Below are 22,786 nucleotides of genomic sequence, written 5' to 3'. Positions count from 1 at the left end.
TAGATCATGGTTGTATGGGATGGTTTGGATAGGGCTGATCCTGCCTCAGGCAAAGGGTTGGACTAGATGACCTCTGGAGGTCCCTTCCAGCCCGACTTCTGGGATTCTATGACTTCATGGCTCATCATCGTCTCCCTGATTCCTGCTCCTGCCTCTGCACACCACAGAAGTTAATGACCCTCTCTTAATGGTCTGAAGTCCCGCTCTTTAAACTTTCCTTGCCTCTGCAATGTTACAGTCTGCTAGCCATGCCCGGAATGTCTCTTTTCTATTTCCCACCCTTGCAGGCTGTTTTTTAGCTCTAGCTTAAAATCTTAACCCAGGTGTGGAAATGACGGGCAGCAAAGTTTTAGAGTGGCAGTCAAGATGCTTAAGATCAAGAGACTAACTTTTATTTTATGAACCCTAATGAGAGACTTGTTTAACTGTAACAATGGCTGTGTTTTGCCTTGTTTGTTATGCTTTAACATCACCTCACTGTCACATGTATTAAGCCCCCACATGTTTTATAATGGCTTTGGGGGTGCTTTATCTAAATAAAGGCTTAAATAAAGGTTTAGAGATTTATATAAAACCTCCCACTGCCTTTTTTTTAAATGCGTGGGGGCTTAATACATGTGATGGTGAGCCGTTTTAATTAGAGCGGCTGTCCAGGAACCACTCTAATTAAACCCACCCCCAACGCCAGCTGCTTATGCATAGGCAGGCAGTGAGGAACTCAGCCCGGCAGCTTGGAGAGCTATGTGCAGCTGGTAAGCCTGTTTTGGTGGAAGGAGAGGAGGAGGGAAGAAGCATGGGGGGAGCACAGATCAATGCCCCCTGCAGTGAGGGAGGGAATGGGGCTGGGGCCACTGCTGCTCAGCCAGGGAAGGCAGGGCGGGGCTGGGCTGCGGGATGGAGCTGGGGCTTGTCCGAGGGGCGTGGGGAGGGGGATGGCTCCCACCCTTGCGTACACCCCGGGAGTGCACGGGGGCAGTGCTGTGCCCCCTGATCTGCACTGGGGGGGTGGGATGGGATGGCACTGCAGGCTGGGGCCAGGGCTGTGCCAGGCTCTTCCCAGTGTATGGGGGCTGCACTCAAGGCTGTGCTTGGGCCGGGCAGTGGCAGTGCTGGGAAGGGGATTGGAGGGCCTGCAGCCCCTCCCATAAGCCCCCCTCCCAGCGCCACTGCCACCTGCCCCAAGTGCAGCCCCCACATGCCACAAGTGCAGCACCAAGCATGGCCCTGGAGCCCCCACGCGCCACAAAGCGCCTAGCACAGCCCCAGCTCATAGCAGTATACTGCCCCCCCTGCACAGATCGGGGGCACGACACCCCCCCCCCCCCCGGGTTGCATGCAATGGTGGGAACTGCCCTTCCTGCCCTGTGTCCTGTGGACTAACTGCGGCTCCATCCTGCACCCTGCCCCCAGCTGGACAGCACCTTCCCCAGCCCCACTCTCTCCCTCACTGTGGGGGGTGTTGATTTGCCCTCCCTGCCCTCCCCTTCCATCCCAACAGACTTACCAGCTGCATGCAGCTGTATCAGAAATCAAATCGGTATCGGCTGATACGCCTCCTTAAAATCAGCTATTGGTATTGGCCCCCAAAATCTCTATTGGTTCACCCATAATGAGCCAGATTGGTTGTGTGGAGAGGTCTGAATTTCATTTTTAGTTGCACTCTATTGGCTTTATGCTGCTTTCAATTCAAACTGTAGCTGAAACACATGAATGGGAGGTTTTTACAAAAGTCAAGGGTAGAAATGTTGCATTTACTTTTTCAGTGCTTTTGTCATAATCAGCATCACCCTGTATAAAGTGTTCTTCCTCTAACAGTCAGCATTATTTCTCCCCTTTTGTTTCTTTTAGCATCCTTGGGGCCATTTTGTATTCTCTCATCTTCTGTGCTTGTCTTCAGTTGATTCTGTGCGGGCCAGGGGCGAGCCGGGCCCGTCTTTGTGCACGCAGGCTGTGGCCAGCAGCCCGGGCACACGGGGCCAGAGGAGACCGCGCAGCGGCAAGGCACACACAGGCTAGAATTAGTCACAGAGGCGTAATGGTTGATTGAAAGATTATTTACTTACACCCAAGATGGTCGCGGTGTAGGCTGGACAGTTTCTAGGTGCAGCTCCGCTTAAATCCTCGTTGGAGGACTACGACAAATTCGGTTCTTTGGCCCTGGAGTTGTTAAGGCTCCGCGGGTTCGGCAATTCTTCCCCACGGAGTTGTCGAAGCTCCGTGGGCTCTGTTCGGTTCTCAGGCCCCGGAGTTGTTAAGGCTCCATGGGTTCGAAAATCGAGTATATAGGAAAGGGATACGTCTAGGATTGTGCTCAGCGACGGGGAGAGGCCAGAGGCTGTTTAGACCTCTGTTGCCTGCTTAAGAAATGCGTTGGGTCCGTGAGGATCTGCAGCGCTTAGAGATCTTCACACTCTTTAAGTGATTTCTCTCCTAATACTCATGGAGTCCTCCAACTTGGGCAGAAACCACACAAGCACTTTATACGGCCAGCAAGCCAGTCGCCAGCCGCCACGTACGAATATATTAGAGTTGGCCAATAATGTGGCACGAACTCTTATACAAATGGCGGGAACTGCTTTGCACTGTGCATCTCTGAGATGCAAAAGAAATGCACCATGCAAAGAAGCTACAAATTTGGCAGGAAATTCCCCATTGCACCGGAGTTCTCTTCCGCGGCAGAGAACTCCACCGTGCAAGGAAGCTGCAATTTAGTGGGAACATAATTTAGCATTGCCGAAGCGCGCACACAGAAAAACTCACAACTTTGGGTTGTGACAGATTCTAGTAATCTCCCATGTTAATTTCATTCTTGAGCCATTCCATTTTCTAAAATGAGCAGGAAGGAAAGAATCCTGATGCTTAAATGGCTTAAGAGTTCACTGAGCATTCAGGGAATGCTCATGGGAATCGGGTGAGATCACACTTTTGAGCTATTGGTTTAGGCTACTTGCCAACTCCAAAAGAGACCACTGCCTTGGTTTTAGCACGGTTCAAATTTGGTAGGTTATTTTTTTTATTCTGACAGCTAAGACGCTTCTTATTTTTTAATGAAAGCTTGGCATTGGTGGAATCTGTCCATGCTGTGCAACAGGAGTCAGAAACCTTTAAGGAGCATTGAGCTGAAATAAGGTACCTGGCTCTAAAAGCAGGTCCCTGTTGCCCTTGCTCTGTGCCAAGAGCTGCTCCCTTGCTCTTGCATTCTGCTGGTGCCACCCCTTGACTACTGGCACCAGCTGCCACCAGCAACAGATTTGGTGATGAGAGAAGACAGCTACAGGAAAGGGGTGTGAAAGAGAGTAGGGAGGGGTAGGGTGACAGCAGGCAGTACTGCAGAAAAAGTGTTCAGGGGTACAGGGATGTGACTGCCACTCTCCTTACCGCAGAATTGCTGATGATTGTCCCAGCTCTGCAGGCCTGATTCAGTCACTTGACAGATCTGGTTTGTGGGCCATGAGTTGCCAACCTTTGCTCTGCAGGTATAAAAATACATCCGGTGGACTGGAGGATATGAAATTTGGTATCTTTGTAGTTACCTAATAAGTGCATGATGTGATATTGTGATGTTGTGATTACTGTACTATATGTTAGGTTAGGAATCACTTTTAATATCCAGTGAATTTGTATAACAGAAATTTAATTGAGAGTCCAACCCAAAACAATCGAGGACAGTCTTTATTAAAGAGGAGCTCTGGCATAGCTAAAGTGTTTCGGCTTTCTTGGTTATAGACAGATGCCTTAATGATTGGCTGTTTCTGTTTAAGAACTATAGCAACAGAGTTTAAGGAAAATTGGTTCCGATTCTAATAAATTACATTCTCTATTTAGCTAATGGTGATTGGAATTGCACTTGCATATTCAGAGGAGTCCCGTGTGAAATTTCTCTGGATTGTACATCAGTTTGGTTTAATTTTATAGTTTCATAGTTGGTAGGGTTGGAAGGGACCTGAGGAGATCATCTAGTCCGACCCCCCTGCCGTGGCAGGAAAGAATACTGGGGTCAAATGACCCTGGCCAGATGTTCGTCCACCTCCTTTTAAAGACCCTTTAAAGACTTTAATGATGTTATTCTTTTCCTGTCTTTTGGCCTGGTGTTTGGAAATATATATGCTCTTCTATTTGTAAACAAACAATAGGACCATTTTTCTGTTTATAGTGTTCACATAGGGTAAGTCATAAGGGGTTTTTTGATAATTGTTTTTCCTGTTTTTAACTTTTTTTCTGTTTATAAGTTTGATATATCAGAGAGCTGCCTTCTTGACTGAAACTTGGCACACAGTTTAAGGCCCCCAGGAGAAGGATGTTTCTATACCTATGTATTTAAAAGTTTTCAGTTATTTTTGAGTCTGAAGAATTTCCCCCCCAGATGCGTGCGCAGGGCAAGTATGCTTATCAACTAGATTGTAAGTGCCTTAGAAAAAGGACTATGTCTCTATCGGGGGGGAGGGGGGGGCTGGCTCCCTGCTGCTGTGCACACTCCTGGAAGGGAAAGGAGGAGTATGTATCCTCCAGGTTCGTGCATGGGGCAGGCGCAGGCTGCCTGCTGCAAGCTTGGGCTCTCTACCCTGCTGCCCTCCTTCTGGGGCCTCCATGGCCCAGTGTGTAGGACTTGGTGCGGCAGGGCAGAGCAGGGCCAAATGGAGAAGCTTCTTGCTGCTGGGAGCCCCATGCCACCATGGCGAAGTGCCCCCTGCCTGTTCGGCAGAGGTGGCGGTGCACTTCGCTGCTGCAGAGCTCCCAAGAGTTTCACAAGCTTCCCCATCTAGCCCCATTCTGCCTTGCTGTGGCAGGTCCTGCCTGCTGGGCTGTGGAGGCCCTTAAGGGAGGGCAGCAGGATGTGGAGCCCAGGTCTGCAGCATTTGGCTGCCTGTCCACAATATGCCAGTCACTTCTGGATTCTGGTCTAGCAGCCAACCCTCCTGTAGTTGAGCTGCATCTCAATTCATGCCTTGAACTTCCTGATTTTTTCCCTTCATACCTGTGCAATAGACTTATACTCATTCCTAGTAACGTGGTCAAGTTTCCACTTTCTGTAAAATTCATTTTTGAGTTTTAGCTCATTGAAATATTTGCCATTTTGCTAGACTAGCCTCTTGCTGCACTTCCTATCCTCCTTTCACCTTGGGATAGTTTGCTTTTCTACCCTTGATATAGTCTCCTTAAAGCACAACCAGTTTTTCTGGACTGCTTTTCCCCTCAGACATCTTGCCCTTGGAGTCCTGCCCACCAGTTCTCTTGAGTGCTATCTTACCTGTTGGAGTCCATATAGCTATGTGGCATTACAGACACTTTGGAGACTAGGATTAGGATTCAACATGATTTTGATAAACTGGAGAAATGCTCAAGAATTAATCAAATGATGAATGAAGTAAAGACAAGTGCAAACTCCTGTACTTGGGACAGAACAATCACACACAAATATGATAGTTTAGGCTGCAGTATTGTAGAAAGGAACCTGAGGATTTGAGTGGACCACAGGCTGAGTATGAGTAAACAGTGTGCTCTTATTGGGGTGGAGAACCCAGTATTGTAGTGGGTTGTATTAATAGGAGTTAATTTCACATGCAAATCAAGTGAAAGGTTTAGCAGTGGTGAAGTCTCACCCGCACTTAAACATAGACATGGGAAAATTAGAAAGAGATCAGCAGAGACTGATAACAATGATAAGAGGTCTTGGAAATGTGACTTATGGAAAGATGTTCAAAGAATGGGATTTATTTAGTCTGTAGTACAGAAGCTTGGTGGATTTGATAACAGTCTTCAGATGCTTTAAGAAGGGTAGTTATAAAGTGGATGGATTGTAGTAGATCAGGGGTGGGCAGTTATTTTGGGCAGAGGGCCGCTTACTGAGTTTTGCCAAGTCATTGAGGGCCTCATGACAGGCAGTCAGGGCAGATAAATATTAATTTTCTAAATTTTCAGGGGCCCCACGAGCCGGATAGAATGGCCTGGCAGGCCATATTCGGCCTGCGGGCCGCATTTTGCCCACCCCTATAGTAGATTGTTGTCTCTGGCCACAAGGAACAGTACAAGAAGTAACTGTCTTGTAACTAGGGACATTTAGGTTGGATGCAGTATTAGTAGGATTTTTTTTCACTATGAGGGTGGTTAAGCATTTATGGAGTTGCCTTTCTTGAAAGTTTTCAGGACCAGGTTAGATAGACACTTGCCTGGAATTGTTCAAATAAAGATGATCTTGCCTTGAGCGGGGGATTGCACCAGATGACCTTTCATTCTTTTCCTGTCCTTTTTTCCTATGATTCTAAGATTTTTGCAATATATTCCATAACCAGTATCCAATGTTAGTTAAGCTTGCTTTTTATGTAAATCAAGACTTTGTTGTGTTATTGCCATTTAAATGTATATTGATGTATATGCTCGTTTTTTGTTTTGTTTTTTTTTTGAGAAATGTATATGCTCTTATAGGAAATTAATAAAGATTCATAATTGCTTCACTAATTTAGTTTGCCCCAATATGGTTTAGTGCCAAAAATATATTTAGTATAGTTTTAAATCTTTTACATTAATTTAAAACAGCAGAAAAAATCAGTTTAAAAATAGTTTGTGGGTAGAATAACAGAATCCTTACTGAGTGATACCTTTTATTGGACCAGCTGCATAGCTTGTAGAGATTTAGACTAGCTGCAGAGCACCCTTCTTCAAGTGAGACCTGAGGAAGGGTATCTTATGCTTGAAAGCTTGTTTAAATCTCTCCCAAATATACAGTTGGTCCAATAAAAGTCATTGCCCACAAAATACTTTTGTTGTATCTTTTCAGGACTGTCATGACAGTCCTCCAAAACTACCACAAAATCCTCTGTCATATTATGTTCTAATGACAGCATTTAATACTCTAGCATGCTTAACAAATTGTACAATTTTAAGGGGTTTTTTTTTTGTTTGGTTTGGTTTTTGTTTTTTTTGTAAGTTGTTTGCCGTGTTTAGGTAAAAAAAAACAACTAGGTACCTGAAGAAAATATGGTTAATTATGTAAAAATGCTGTGATATCAAAATAGTTAGCCAAGGCATTAGATGGTTAGGTTTTTAAAGCTGGAAAATTACTTCAGTTGGTGATACTGAGAGAGTTATTTCTTTTTCAATAAACACTGTTTCAAATAATTTTCAATATTTTCCATTGTTAAATAGGGCAATATCTATTGCACAGTTGGCATTGTAATACAAGATTAATCAGGGCTTGGTTTGATAAGAGCTAAAAGAATCTGCCTTACCATTGGAATTTCAAAAGTCTTCCATATTTTAGTTGATATGAATAGTGTGTTTACTAGGCAGTATGATTATAAACATCATATATTATGTATAATCAATAAGTAACTTTTACATTAGCCTGCATTAGCTTAAATTAGTTTGCATACCTACTGGTGTCTGGCTGTTTTACCATTCCATCCAGGTAGAGCACAGACCATCTGCAGCTGCTTCTTCAGCTTGACGGTGGGTATTTGTGTCCAAAAGCTTGCTAAGCAGAATTTTTCCAAATATTTGAGTTGGTCTAATAAAAGATATCAGATTTACCCAAAGAATCTTGTCTGCCTTTGTCCTTAGACCAACACAGCTACAACCTACATCCATTAGCCTGTAGGAATATTTCTAAATGTGAAATTTTAATAAATCGTCTTAATAATAAACAGGATTGTCTTTTCCTTCCCTGTATAGACATATTAAAGACTTCTTGTTAAGCAAATACTGGGGTTTTTTTGTGTGAGGTGGTACACTAAATAGAATCTCTTTTATATAACATTTGACTTATTTTCCCCATTACATGCAGTGAAAATGTTGTAATGCTTTGAAAACTAAAATGCATGAAAATCACGACATTCCAACTTAGTCTTATAGCACATCATATAGTGACATGCATTTTGTTTCCATTTTTTTTAAACTTTAATGCTTTTTTAAATATAAAAGAAGGTAGAATGTCACAGAAGGAATGTATTGCTTGACATCTGCTTCTTGAAATTAACATGCATTTTAACTTGGTAGTATTTGTCTAATTATAACTTTGTTAGCTATTTCTACAATGTATTCAGATTAAACATGAGCATTTTACTTTAATTTGAGGATTGTACCTTCATTTTTTTATATGTAAGATAAAATTAGGTTGTGAGTTATGCAGATGCATTAAAATACAACTTTATGTGATATTTGAGTAAGGTTTGCAAAATGGAAAGTTAAGTAGAGGAATATCCGATAAATTTTGAATCTGCACTAATGGAAAGACTGCTTTTTGGCTTAATTGTCATTGTTATATTAACTGTCAGCATAATATTGCTTAATTATTTAGACCTTCACTTTTTCCTCTTCATAGAAATTGTGAAGTAATTGGGACTATTTGTATAAGACTGTTTGATGAACACCCAAGATAGCTTGGGGATAATTTAAATATAAATGATTAAAATGTGCATTTTGACACCTTTTTCCTCAAAAGATGATGATGATTTTCTTGTTTGTTTCAGTCCCTGGATGACTTAAACAAATGGAGTCTACTTCTTATAACTCCCTTTATTTATGCTGACAAAATAGTTGAAGCAGAACAGATTGCATTTGTGACAGAAAGTGTTTCTGCTCAGACAGATAATTTACAGAGTATATCTAGCTCTTCAAAAAAAGTAAGTGACTGTTAATGTCTTTAAAAGAATGTAGTTTTGACAAATTTCATGTATTGATATTAACTGTCCAAGACATTTTGAAATTAAAATTAATGATTAATAAAGTAGATATCTGTATAATGGAGATAAGGAACATAGATGATGTAAGTTCAATCAAGATTGTAACCTCCTACTGTATCTACTTCTTGAACAATAATTGCATCCTGAAGCATAATACAATGTTCTCTTACTGCGTGTGTGAAGGGAAAATTGGTTTTGTGAAATAGGAAGAGAAATAGGCTGGACATTGATTATATTAGCCTGTTAAACTTGGGAAGGTTATACTTCATTATTCCTGGAGAAGACTCTTTTCTGCCGTACTAAATGAGCAGTCCTATCTTCTGTTATCAGTGGTCTTCATTTTTGGTATATTCTGGGTAGAACCTGTTTGCCTTTCTGTGTGCATCTTTGACAAGTTTGGTTAGTAAAGAAGGATGATTTTGTGGTCAACTCACAGGGTTAGGAATGAGAAGATTTTGAGATTTTATTATTTCCTGCCTTTTAATATGATCTTGAGTAAATCATTTTCAGGGCCTACTTTTTTTTCAAATGTACTAAACAACTGCAAGAGTAGCTGAAGTAAACAAACTCTAGGGTTTGGCATTTCTTAAAGATGCCGATTCAGCAAGGTGTTTAACTTCTGAGTGTCTGAATAGGCTTATTAAAATTAGTACTGAAGTGAGGTCTAAATCAGGTTCATCTTCCTGTAAAACGAGCATCAGACTTCAATTTATCTATCTCACAAAGGGTGTTAAAACTAAATTTTCAATATTTGAAAATGTTCTTGAGGTTCTTCATGGATTAAAAACTGGAATATATAGCAATGACACAATCTTCATAACAGATCTGTTGTATTACAATAGGCAATTTTAAGTAGGAGGCAAATATAAAACTAGGGGTATACAACTGAAGATTTTTTGGGCCAATACCAATGTCCAATTATTAATGAGCCATATTGGCTGATACTGATCCGATTGCTGATATGCAGCCCAGCAGCTTGCAGAGCAGCATCCAGCTGGTAAATCTGTTGAGGTGAAGGGACGTGGAGGGGGGGGCAGATTGAGGCCCCCATGGTGAGTGAGGGTGTATGGCTGGGGCAGGTGCTTGTGGGACAGAGCTGCAAGCAGCTTGTCCAGGGGGCATGGGGAAGGAGGGGGGTGGCGGCTCCTGCTGCTGTGTGCACCCCCAGGGCAGGCATAGGGGTCATGTGCCCCCAGATCTGTGTGTGGGGCAAGGGCAAGCTGCCACTGCAGGCTGGGACCAAGGGCTGCACTGGGCTCTTCCTGGTGTGGGGGTTGGGCTGGGCTGCACTTGTGGCGGGTGGCAGTGGTGCCGGGACTAGGCCTGTGAGGTGGGTTCCCCTGTAGACATCCCCTCCCAGCACTGCTGTTACCTGCCCTGAGCACACGCCCAGCCCACCAATCCCACCGGGAACAGCCCAGTACAGCCCCCGGCTCCAGTCTGCCCGTCCTTGCTCTGTGCACAGATCTGGGGGGCTAATTCCCCCTGTGTCTGCCCCAGGGGTGCATGCACTGGCAGGAGCTGCCCCCACCCCCTCCCCGCAGCTCTATCCTGCGCCCTGCCCCAGCTGAGCAGTGCCTGCCCCTTCCCCTGTCCCAGCCCCACTCCCTCCCTCACAGTGGAGTCCCTTGATCTGCCCCCCCACCTTCCCTCCCCTATGCTCTTTCACCTCAACAGACTTACCAGCTGGATTCTGCTCTCCAAGCTCCTGGGCTGACTGCATGACTGCTGCAGCTGTGCACAGTCACACACCATTTATTGGCAGCACTATCAGCCACATCAGCCAAAAAAGCTGATTGCCAATAATGTCAATTTTCCTTTTATCGGTGCTGATCTGATATAGACCAATGTATTGGTGCACCTCTATATAAAACAAATGCCTTCTTTATTATTATGGTCGATGCATGCTGTATTCGCAAAAACATTGGCTGAATGAGACTCTTCTAACATTTGAATTATTGGTTGCATAAAACCTCTAAGCTATATATGCATAAACAATAGTTATCCAAATTTTATCACAGTTTCATATGAATCTAGTACAATTTCAGCCTCTCTCTTCTGGATATTTGCTTTTATAAACTCTTCTCGTTCAGATAAGGTAGAAATATGTATTTATGATTTTATATATATATGTACATGCGCACACATGCACATGAATGCGCATGTCTGCGCACACCCACATAAATCAAATAGCTGAAAATTGTTTCCTAATTTCACTAATTTACTTACAGCTCATAAGTTAACATTTCAGTGCTCAAAAGGACCATTTAATCATTTAGTTCAACCTTTTTCATAAAATAAGCACTTGAACTTTACCCAGATACCCCTATCTCTAATTCTATTATATATATTTTGACTGACTGAAGATTAGAGTGAAGTTATCCAATATTTTAGCTATGTTTAAGACCTCGTTTTAAAATATAGTAATTATAAGTGAGTAGTCTTAGTTCAACTGCCTGGTTGAGTCTCTTCACCAATTTTGGGGCTGTTTTCTTACCAAGGCAGTTAAAATCTGAGCCCTCCAAGTTTGTCATGCATATCTAAACTCTAGCACAGCGTTTTCCAACTGGTGTGCTGTCAGCCACGTCCAGGTGTGCCACGGAATCTTGGGGGGGGCGGGGGGAGCTTCCGGGGATGTGTGACTACAAGCAGTAATGCCACTGCCGCCCCGTACTGTCACTGCGCCCCAGCCAGCCCTGTGCCAATACCCCCCTTTCCCTGCTCTCTGTTTGGCCGCTTGCCAAGCGCCCCCCTTCAGTGTTCAGCCCCCCCGCCTTGGCTTGGCATTTGGCTGTTTGCCACCCTGCCCCCTGCATTCGGCTGGTGTGCTGAGGGGCAGAGAAGGCCGGGTAAGTGTGCCGTGGAGCGGAAAAAGTTGGGAAATGGAGCTCCAGCACAACATTAGACTTCATCTACTTGGGAACTACAAATAAACCTGACACTGTCGTCCTTCAGAAGTGGATTACATTAAAGTAATACAATAAATTAAGAAATAATAATACTAAATTTTTGTTTGAGTATTTGCTGAGGTAGTAGCAATTAAAATAGACATTTTTCCAAGAATTAATTACTTTTCAGTTTATTAAATATGGTGTTAAAAAGGCATTTTAATTGTCTGTTGTGTTTAGTGGAAAAAGAGAAAACTGTACGAAAACACTCTGGTGACAATAGTTTCAAAATATTTGTAGTATTCCGTAGGGAGTTCATTTGTCTGCCAGTATTTAAAAAGGCTCTGCTGTGAAGTTTAACTTAATCTCACAAGTAGTCTGTATATTTGAAATTCTTAACATACATAGATATAGACTTACGTTAAAATATTTTTTTATCTATCTGTATGGCTGAATTTATATTTGTGTTCCTGTCCTGGTCTTCTTGAGAAGATACAGATTTTTCATCAGGCTTCACAATTAAATGTTGATGATCTATTTTTTGTTGCTTTTAAAAACCTTATCTCTAAACGTTTTAGTTATTCCCATAGTATGTTCTCCTGGCTGCTAGAATAACAGCTTGGAGCAAACTGATACACTCTTCAGGTAGAAGTCTAAGAGCATCACTTTTATAGTGCTTCTATTACCAACTTCCCAGTGATCATGGTTATTGAAGTTGCTGTAGAAGTTTGCTGTGTTCCATTTATGATTTTGAAGGCTTTATAAAAGTAACACTCTGATTAACTTAATCCACGGTCTGCTTCTGCTGCTTGTCTCTGCATTCTTCTTAACATATTTGAGCTGAAAGACATGCTGCTGCTCTGAATTAAAAAGGGAAGTGAAGAGATTTAGCTGCAGAACACAGTTCTTTCCATGCTACTTACTATAGTAAATCTTTTTGTTTGTGTTCTGCAGAGATTTCAAAACTTTGATCTCTGAGAAAGAAGTACTTGCGCTCACCTGTTCCTCTCAAAACTCAGTTCAGCCTTTGTTTACATCTGTCAGGACTGAATAGAAATCAAGTCCTGTACCAGGTATCAGTTGATACATGACCCTCCTTTGATAAGGTTTCTTTGGGATTGTTTTGTCTGTTCTTGGGCTTATGTACTCACAATTCTCAGTCATGGGGGATGCACTTGTGTGTAGAACTGAATGTTGGAAACAGCTTCTCTATCTCGGATTCAAAGGTGAAGTTAATCGCAGTGGTCATTGCTTTAAAGACACGGTGGTTTTAGGGAAAAGTTTTTTTAAAAGAGATTCTGAGGATGTGCTGTGTTCTGTTTATGCTGACCTTGCTATTATGTTTATGTTGATGTTCCCATGTTGGCTTCACTTATTGTTTTTTTTTAAGATTGTACATTTCCAGGATAGCAATGTCAACTTTATATATGGAATCACCTTTATGTATATATATCCTCTCCCTTTATATAATATATACTTTTTTCCCTTGTATATAAGGACATTCTATATATATGTGTAACATATACACACATACATGTGCACATGCCCCTTTTTCTGTCCTAGAAATGCCTGTGTATGTAATATTGTAAATATTGGTTAAGTTCCTCTCTCTAGATCTCGAAATTACAACTAGATTTTTTTTTCTTAATATATATTCTTAGGTTGTGAAGTGGTCAGACTATTGTTCACCTTTGGCCTATAAATCTGGAGAAACATATAAATTAATTGCCAAAGCAAGTGTGGATAATTTCAGTAACCTTGGAATAGCGTTCATGGAAGACAGACTTCAAATGGATAATGGAATGGTGCCAAACAAGATTGTTTGTAAGTATCCTCATAAATCTTTTTATCTAGTGCAGCATACTAGTTTTACACTTATAAGTTCAATACATATATACAAATAAAAATACTTTTGTCATATTAGTAGATGTTGTCCAGAAGGACAGTAAGTTGCTCATTTCAAAGAGAACATTTTAAGTTTCTTCCACTTAACACCTAACACATAGAGAAAATTGAAATATGTTGTTCAAGTTTGCCTGACTTGAGATTTTATGAAGTCTATTACAAATTCATATTAGAAATGCTATCCAGAAAATTAATTGTTCAAGAAATCTTCAAAATAATACTATATTTATCCATTTATATTTAAATGCCCAGGTCATTACTGTGTCATACAAAAGCCAAAATTACTGTCAGCAAAAATTTAGATGTATGACAATGTCCCTGAGGACATGAGATGCTGTAGCACAATTTTTTAGAAAAGTTAATGTAACAGTTGCAAAGATCAAGCTGACTAAATAATTTTGGCATATAATTTATTTACTGAAATGTTGCTCTGGTTAACAAATTTCAGCCTAATTGTCTGAATAGCTTGATCTGGAAAGATTTCAGGACTATGCTATCAAAACTGGAAAAGAAAATGGCAATTCTACTTTTATACCATAACATCTTAAGTGCTCTATCTGATCTGTGCAATTGAGAGTATCCCCTCCCAGAATATTCGATCTAAACTATTTTTGCTGTTCTGCTGGTTTAATTGTTTATACAGTCTCTGAGCCATAAACCAATTTCCAGGAAGCTTGAATCCTCCCATGACGCCACTTCAGGCTTGAGCTCATCTGGAGTAATTGAATATCTATGCGTTTCATGACTCCCTTTAGTGGTTGAAACTCCATTCATTGGAATAGGGACTTGCAACCTAGGTCCTGATTACAAGATCATAGAATCATAGAAGTAGGGTCAGAAGGAACCTTGTAGATCTTCGAGTCTGACCCCCTGGCTGGGTAGGAGAGAAACTGGGCTCAAGTGACCCCAGCCATGTAGGCATCGAGCCACTTCTTGAAGACCCCCAGAGTATGAGCCAGCACCGCTTCCCTTGGAAGTTGGTTCCAGATCCTAGTCGCCCTAACTGTGAAGATAGTTTTCACTGTTGCTGTTTGGATTACTGAATATTCATATCTTGGTAGTAAAGCTCCAGCAGGCATAATTGAGGGTTACCCATCTTATCTTGCAACATGTTGCCTAGGACATTCCTCTAAAAGGTGGGATCCCTTAGAAGGAGCCAGCAACTAGGGGTGTGCAAAGCAGGCCGTATTCAGTTTGGAGTCAGAAATGGCCTGATTCAGGGGACAGTGATTCGATTCGTTGATTCAGATCACTGTCCCCAATTTGATTAATCTGAATCCAAATCTGAAGATTCGATGCTGATTCAGAGAATCAGCGATTTAGCCATAGACACATCTTTAAATGTTTTTTCTACATACCTCGAGGCGTGGCTCATAAATGCTGCGATGCTGGGGTTGATGGAGTGTCCCGTAGGTGCATGGGAGGCCCCCCCCCCGCGTGCTTCGCGGTGAACCTGGAAGTGGACCAGAAGTACTTCTGGTCCACTTCGGGGTCTGCTGGGGGGTCCCCTCCACAGTCCCTGGCTTGGTGATCGGCCACAAGGGGACACTGGGTGCCCCCCCGACCAAGGAGGCACCAGTTACCAGTGTGTGGGGCCCTCATGCACGCTCCCCATTGGACCTGGAAGTGAACCGGAAGTGCTTCTGGTCCACTTCTGGGTCTGCTGCCGAGTGCGCTGGGGAGCCCTCCGCGCTCCCGTGGGACACTCCATCCGCCCCAGTATCTCAGCATTCACAAGCCACCTGGTACCTTGAGGTATGTAGAAAAAACATTTAAAGCTGTGTCTATGTCCAAATCTCTGAAACTTTCCGAATACCTCTGAATCAATATGGAGGGTTCTGATTTGATTCAGAGAGATTAAAGGGTTTCCTGATTAGATTCGGAGATTTGGCCACCAAATCGGGCCGAATGTCCTCTGAATCAAATCGGGGACCGAAGCTTTGCATAGCCCTACCAGCAACCTATGGCTCACAGGCTGGATCTGGCCTACAGAGCCATTTTATCTGGCCTGCAGAACCAGGAGCCAGCATTTCAGCAGTTGGGGCTTTTGTGGTGTTGGGGGGGAGGGGGAGAAGGGTCTTTCACCCATGTGGTGGGGAGAAATGGCAGTAGCAGCACTTGGGGGGGAGGGGTGGGAGTGATGACTGCAGTTACAGCTCTGGCAGCAGTTTAAGCAGCAGTGATACAGGCGAGGTTGCCAGCCCCTACCCTAGATTAAATGTCTGCCCTTATCAGGCAGTTTAGGATATTGTGAACAGAAGAGATTTAGGGCATCCAGTCCCAGAATATATTTCAGCATGGTGGCTGGTATATTGTCTTGAGAGGGGGAATATGTGGGCTCAGGTACCTTGAGGCAGAAGACTATACCTACATCTCCCATGTACTGGGTGAATGCTCACAGTTTACTGGGCTATTGCATAAAGGGGAGGACATCACCACTTTTCTTCTTCCTGTTAATTTAGCCTTAGTTTTCTTTGATTTTCTTAGGCGTGCCCAGAAAAGAAATGTTTAATTCACTACGATGCCCTGTTCTGCTTTTTGTTGTCAAGAAAAGTGAAACTAATTAAAATGTTTGGAGTTTGAAACATTTTTCTTGTTTGTTTAACTGTAGGAATGAAAAAAAATTGCATGACCATGCAAAAAAAGTAATTTTCTTTCCATTTCCTCATTGTTCTGTAAATTTTATGGTGACACTTTTCTGCAGTGTCCCTTCTGTTGGATCAGAAATATTTTTTTCCTATTTTTGTATTTCCATTGTTAACTTTAAACCAGTTCTGATTAGTTTTTTACTTTCTGCTTTTCTGGGTCATTATCTGTTGTGGTCCAAGAGCTTAGAGCTATCCTTTTTTTACTGCAGAGCAAAGATAATTCATACTTTTCCATATCTTCATAACTTTTGCCCCCCAAAAGTACAAAAAAAACTTATGGCTCAGTGCTTCTACCATGTTCATTATCATCCAAATTTATACAGCTTGTTTTGGAACAGCAGTGAACAAAGTCTCCATTCTGTTCCTCAGTCTGGACCAGTATTTTTTATGGCTTCATCCATCACTTTTTTTGCTTTTCTTCAATCAGAGTGGAGCAGGCCAAATTGAGTGAACTACACTGAGTGAACTAAAATATGCTTCATCTGCTGGAAGCACCTCGCAGGAAAGGCATAAGGGATGTCCTGCTTCAGCTATTTCCAAATTATGAACCTTTGTCCAGGCAGAGAAGTCAGGTCTAGATAGATAGAGACTGCTCTGTGCTTGTCCTTTCACAGCATCTGGAGCTTGAGTTAATGAAAGCATATCTTATTTAGTTACTTTAAGGTACATATCTACTCTACCTTCTGCCTTGCACATTTGAACCATGCATCCACAGTCAACATTGACTTCAGTGTAAAAAATGGTTGTTCATTCCCTCTAAATGTCTCAAGTTAGCCTTTCAGAATCAAAGACAATTGAAATTAGAGGTTACATAATGAATCACTGGCAGAGTTAAGAACAGAACATTTGGCTGCCAGCCTGAATTCTATATAAATTCCCAGCACCTCAGGTAAACGGGCTGAGTTCACTGCGTTTCAGGGAGTGGGTAGTTCTTAGTTTCTAAAATGAGAGAACTTCTAGTAGTATAATGAGTTGTTCTGAAATTAATTGAAAATCACCTTGAATATCAAGGCTGTTGATACTCAACATTACTATTTTTATATATTTTATATCATTTTTCTCTCTCAGCTGTTCATTTACAGGAATCTGCTCTTAAGAAGTTAGAACAGGTGGCCTCAGCTGTGGAAGAGAAGAAAAGTGCTAATGGCACAGAACTGGAAGAACTGACCCCTGCTATATCTTTAGAGTCTACTGCTGAATATGAATCAGATGTAGCTGATCCTCCAGGAGGAGGTGGTGAAGGGATGCAAGCAGAGAGATCCAAGCTAGAAAGAGGACATGAGTCTCAGGATGAATCTAATAACCTTCCTGATAAAGAAACAGGTTCTGGAGAACACCACCATCTTCATCTTTCAATCTGTCATGAGTGCTTGCAACTTGAAAGCAGTACCATTGAGTCAGTAAGATTTGCTTCTGCAGAAAACATTCCAGAACTTCCTGATGATTGCAGTGGCAGCTTGGAAGAAGTTACTGATGACTTTCTGGCAAGAGACATAAAAAGAATAAATCTTAGTGGGAAGCCTCCTAATATTTTGGTTTACGTGGGTTCTGACTATATGAAAACAAAATTTGAGCAGATAGACTCAATCCTCAAGGAATGCATTGATCCAGACAATTATGTAATCTACCCATTGCTGGAGAAGCAAATTCTGAAAGTTCCATGGCTTGATAACTCTTTGTTGTTGGTCATTGCCACAGAGGAACCCATTTCTGAGGACAATCATAAACAATTTCTGACCTTCTTGGCAAAAGGTGGAAAGATTTTAGGACTTTCTACCTCTTTTACTTTTGGCAGTATAAAAGTGAAGAGCAAAAATGAACTGAATAAGACCATCCATGAACTGGTGGTCTTTAAAGCAGACAACACTGAAGTTAAATTAAACCTTTTGACTAGTGGCAGTGTTTTTGAGGAGGATGTTCAGGAAGATATCAAGAAAGCAAGGCCACTGAGTCGCTTAAATAATCCAGATAAAGATATAGTTATTATTCACCTGACTTATGGAGACGTTAGAGGAGAAGCCATTCTTTGTCAGGTATGAAGTGTATTAAGACCTAACTTACCTTTTTGCCGTAACATAAAAGAGTTGCAGTGCTGAATTTCAATAGATTTTTCCATTGAAAGCTATTTTTTTGGCCTCTGTAATCTACAAACAAAGGCAAAGCACCCTTCTGTATTTGCTCAAATACAAGATGAGATTTTCCCCCCTGCCCAAATCAGCATGGGGCAAAAACCTTCTTGTCTTACAGTTGCATACAAATAAAATCATTAAATACTACAGGTGCACTGATACATTGGTCCCATATTCAGTTGGCACCAATATAAGGAAAATTGACAGTATTGGCAGTCCCCTTTTTTTGGCTGATGTGGCCGATGATGTCAGTGATAAATGCCATGTGCATGCATGCAGCTGCAGCACAGCATGCAAGCGGCCAGGAGCGCAGCCCGGCAGTGTGGAGAGTAGCCAGGTCAGGTTGGTAAGACCTGTGAGGGAAGGGGTGTGCGAGGGGTCCGGCAGATCGAGACTCCTGCGGTGAGGGAGACAGTGGGGCTGGGGTTTAGGCAGATGCTGCACATCAGGGGCCGGACAGAGCTGCGAGTGGCTCATCCAGGGGATGTGGCGGGGTGGGACTAGGCACACCCTGGGAGGGCATGGGTGATGTGTGTGCCTGGATTGGTGCATGGGGCGATGGTGGGCTGCCGCTGCAGGCTGGAACTGTGGGTAGTGACAGGTTCTTCCTGGCAGGGGGGGGCTGGGCCTGGCTTTGCTTGAGGAGGGCAGCAGCAGTGCTAGGAGGGGGATTGCGGGGAGGGGCGGAGGGGTGAGAGCCCCCCCCCCCGACCCTCACTCCCAGCACCGCTGCCACCCACCCCAAGTGCAGCCCAGCCCCGTCATCAGGAAGAGCTTGGCATTGCCCCGGCCCCAAGCTGCCCTTGCCCCACGTGCAGATCTGGGGGCACATACCCTCCCGGGGTGCGCGCAGTGGTGGGAGCCACCCCCCTTCCCCACAGCTCTGTCCTGCACTCTGCCCCAGCTGTGCAGCCCCAGCCCATTCCCTCCCTCACTGCTTGGGCCTCAGCCGGCCCCGCTCCCCATACCCCTTCCTTCCTCCCTCGCCCCTTCTCCCCCAACAGACTTACCAGCCAGATGCTGCTCTCTGTGCTGCTGGGCTGCATATTGGCAATTGGATCGGTATCAGCCAACATGGCTTATTAAAAATCGGCCATCGGTATCAGCCCAAAAAATCTCTATCGGTACACTCCTATTAAATACATTGTCTATCATTAAACTGCTGCCAAGCAGCATGTGCTTAGTAATAGAAACCAACTAAATGGATTCAATGCAGGCAACACTGAACATGACTATATAACGCATGACCCCCCCCCCCCCCCCCCCATGAGGTAAACATACAGATGGGAACTTTTTTATTATTATTATTTTTATTTACAAATTTTATTTAAAACACACTTCACCCTGCACTTGCAAAGCTTCACATATTGAGCATTTTTGTTTTAACAGCATTTCATATTGCAAACACTACATATCCAAAAACATACAGCTACTTATATTAAACTCTTAAACAACATACATCAGCTTCCTCAAAAAAACTCATACAGAACTCTTTTCCTTCATATAGAATCCCATGAAAAACAGTTACCTCAGTAACCACCTGAAACTCTCCACTCCTCCAATCAGTCCTCTCTGTTGGTTGAGTGAAACAAGTACAGTATGTCCTATCCTTTTTTTTCTTCACTTCTCCACTTCTTCTCTGATCTCTTCCTAGTCCCGTTTGATGTAGTATTTTAGTTCATGCAGCCCCAGCTTCAGATCCATTCTTTCAGTGAAAGTTGACTCTTTAAAAACTCAGAGGTTTCTTACTTTCCATAAACTAGTTTTAACACATGCTAATAAAGTCCTTAATAGCATTTCCTCCAGTCTCTTTGGTATGAGTCCATATAGTACCATCTCCTGTGCTATCGGTTTATTTTGGTGACACTCAGAAAGTGGCAGATTCTTTCCCACACCCCTTTGTTATACGTACATTCCCAAAACACATGTCCCATGGTTTCTTCTTCCCTGCACTTCTCCGTTGGGCATCTTGATGAACTCATCAAGCTTTATCTGTGTTGCATCTCTCTCTCTGGCAGGATATTTTTTACAACCATCTATGATAGGTCAGCATGTTCTCCTTTTAGTTATTTACCCACCACTGCTCCCCACACCTTCTTTACTTGTCCTTCTGTGAAGTTTCCCTCCAGTGCCATCCTGTCTCTTTCTCTTACTGCTTTCATGAATTTCTTACAGACTTTCTGGACTGCCAGCCCTACCTTCCCTATTTCTGCATGAAACCTTCCATCCTGGTGCAATGAATCCATGCTTACCACACCCATAGACTCTCAAAGAGGTTTGATATATTCCTCATTTCCTCAAAATTGCAGCTGCATGAAATCCAGTGATAAATATTGCTTTCCTCTTTCCCTCTGATACCGCCATGCATACTGTGTTTACATAGTTGGCATAGATGAACAATCCCAAGTCTGGCAACCCACATCCCCCAGTTTCTCTTGCTTTGTACAGTTCCGCGCTAGCCAACCTTTCTCTTTTGGCATTCCGTAAGAACACACATTTTCCTCTGTACTTTTGCTATCTGTTGCCACATGTATAGAATAATTGGCAGTAACCCAGCGTTAACTGCCACCACTTTTCCAACAAAGAACAGCATCCTTCCGGACCATAACCAAAGTATTTGGTGTATCCTTGCCATCACCTTTTTCCATGCTGTATCACCTTTCCTCTCAGCATCCATCCTAGGATCTCCCCTAGCACTTTTAATTTCTCTCTCTCTTATTTGAAGGCCCAACTTCTCCAACTCCCTCCAGTTCTGCACTCCTTTCAATCTATTATTTTAGTTCCCATTGCTTTTCCATACTCTGTATGCTTTAGCACCCTTTCCATAGAAGGTCTATCTCTAACTAGTACTTTCATATTATCCATGTATAATATGCATTTTACCTCACCCCCTACCAGTATCTTTACTCTCCTTATGACCTTGTCTTTTCTTTGTGCTAATGGTTCAATGCCACACACAGATAGTGGTGATGGGGCACCCTTGCCTCACTTCTGTATGGATTTTTAAGGTCCTACTTAGATGATCATTAATTTGGACTTGACTCTGCCTTTCTATACAATAGCTTTATTCAACACACAACTTTCTCTGGGAGCCCCATTTTCCTAGCACTTCAAATATGTAATCATCATGAATCATGATCCACTCTGTCATACTTTTTCTAACTCTAGGTTTGCTATAACTGTGTTTGTTTTTCTGTCTTGGATGTGGGACAGTGCATCTGATCTCTCTGATAATTTTGGAGATCCTTTTACCTGGTACTGTGCATACTTGGTCTTCATGTATTATCTTCCGGAGGTTTTTCCTCATTCTGAAAGCCAGTGTCTTGGCTGTTAACTTATAGTCCATATTAAGGAGTATAATCAGTCTCCAGTTTTTCAAGAGTTCCTTTGCTCCTTTCTGGAAGAGTAAGTTCACAATGCCTATTGTAAAATCTTTTCCTGCCTCCCCTGTTTCCGCTTTTTCCTCAAAAACATCCATTCTATCCCTCTCTATTTATCCTTAAAACTTCTAATAAAATTTCATAGGTCTGCTCCTGGTGATCTCCCTCTTAAAGCTTTTTAAACACTCCTTGACTTTCTTTAAGCTTATCTTTTCTTCCATCTTTACTTCTTCCTCCTCTACTTTCTCTTCAGTCTCTTCCAGCAAATCCTTCATCTTATTCCTGTCTATCTCCTGCTTCTGATACAGCTCTTCATAAACTCTTCACATTGCCTCTAACACCTCCTCCTGCTTTTCCACCTGGTACCACCTTCCCGCACTGCTTTTAATTTTCCTTTTGCTGTCTTCACTGTAGCCAAAAAGTGTAAGGATCACTCTTCATTTTCTACCACCGAGGGTGTTTGTGCTAAAAACATGTTTCTCTCATCTTTCTTTTAAACCAGCTTTCTATCTCTTGCTTTGTTTCTTCTAGTTCTTGTTGTACCTGTCTTCCTTCAGCTCCTTTTAGGAGCTCCTGCATCTTTTTTGTAGCTCACTCAGATCTTTCGTTCTTTTCCGTTTTTGGCCTTCCTTCCTTCCTGAAGAATTATCCCATCCTCCTCTTCATCATCCACCATTCTCTGATACTCTTAAAAATATTTCTTTAGTGTTCTCCATCCCTTATGCTGTCTTGTGTACCTTTGACATACCTCCTTATCTTGTAAGAGTTGCACATTTAAATTCCTCACACCCCTTTTCCTTATGGGGCTTTTACCAAGACTCAGTTCTGTGTTCAGCATCTGGTGATTAGTAAATGCTGCACATATGGTTTCTTTCTTTCTTCCTTATCTCTATTTCTTTTGATACAAACACAAAGTCAGTTCTTGATTGTTCCTTTCCACAGGAGTCAGTTCTAATGAAAACTTTCTCCCTTGCCCACACATCTCTTAATGACTCTTTAATTAATTATACTTGTAACAATCTGGATGAACTGTCTAAAGTTCTGCCTCCTCCTTTCCTTGTTTTGTCACCTCCTTCTGTTACGCAGTTGAAGTCCCCCACTATTATCAGTGGTCTCCCTCTGACCACATAAACTGCTTTCTAAGCAGAGCCTTCCTCC

At 42.6% G+C, this 22,786-nt stretch overlaps 1 protein-coding gene across 4 annotated transcripts in view; it reads left to right on the top strand.

Moving 5' to 3' along the window:
- Positions 1 to 22,786, top strand: part of HLCS (holocarboxylase synthetase) — a 198,487-nt gene that overhangs the window by 5,069 nt on the left and 170,632 nt on the right. Inside the window, exons 1-4 of one of the 4 annotated variants that reach the window (XM_019476278.1) lie at positions 7,406 to 7,446; positions 8,466 to 8,618; positions 13,228 to 13,390; positions 17,188 to 18,152. In XM_019476278.1, coding sequence (XP_019331823.1) covers positions 13,339 to 13,390; positions 17,188 to 18,152 — 1,017 coding nt within the window. In that variant the 5' untranslated portion in view covers positions 7,406 to 7,446; positions 8,466 to 8,618; positions 13,228 to 13,338. Of the gene's footprint in view, positions 1 to 7,405; positions 7,447 to 8,465; positions 8,619 to 12,520; positions 12,640 to 13,227; positions 13,391 to 17,187; positions 18,153 to 22,786 lie in introns of those variants that run through there. The other 3 variants (XM_059720737.1, XM_014599149.3, XM_019476279.2) reach the window with 3 other exon arrangements.

Source organism: Alligator mississippiensis, chromosome 1 (assembly GCF_030867095.1).
Source record: "Alligator mississippiensis isolate rAllMis1 chromosome 1, rAllMis1, whole genome shotgun sequence".
NCBI classification, from domain to species: Eukaryota; Metazoa; Chordata; order Crocodylia; family Alligatoridae; genus Alligator; species Alligator mississippiensis.
This window is presented reverse-complemented; position numbering and strand designations above follow the sequence as displayed.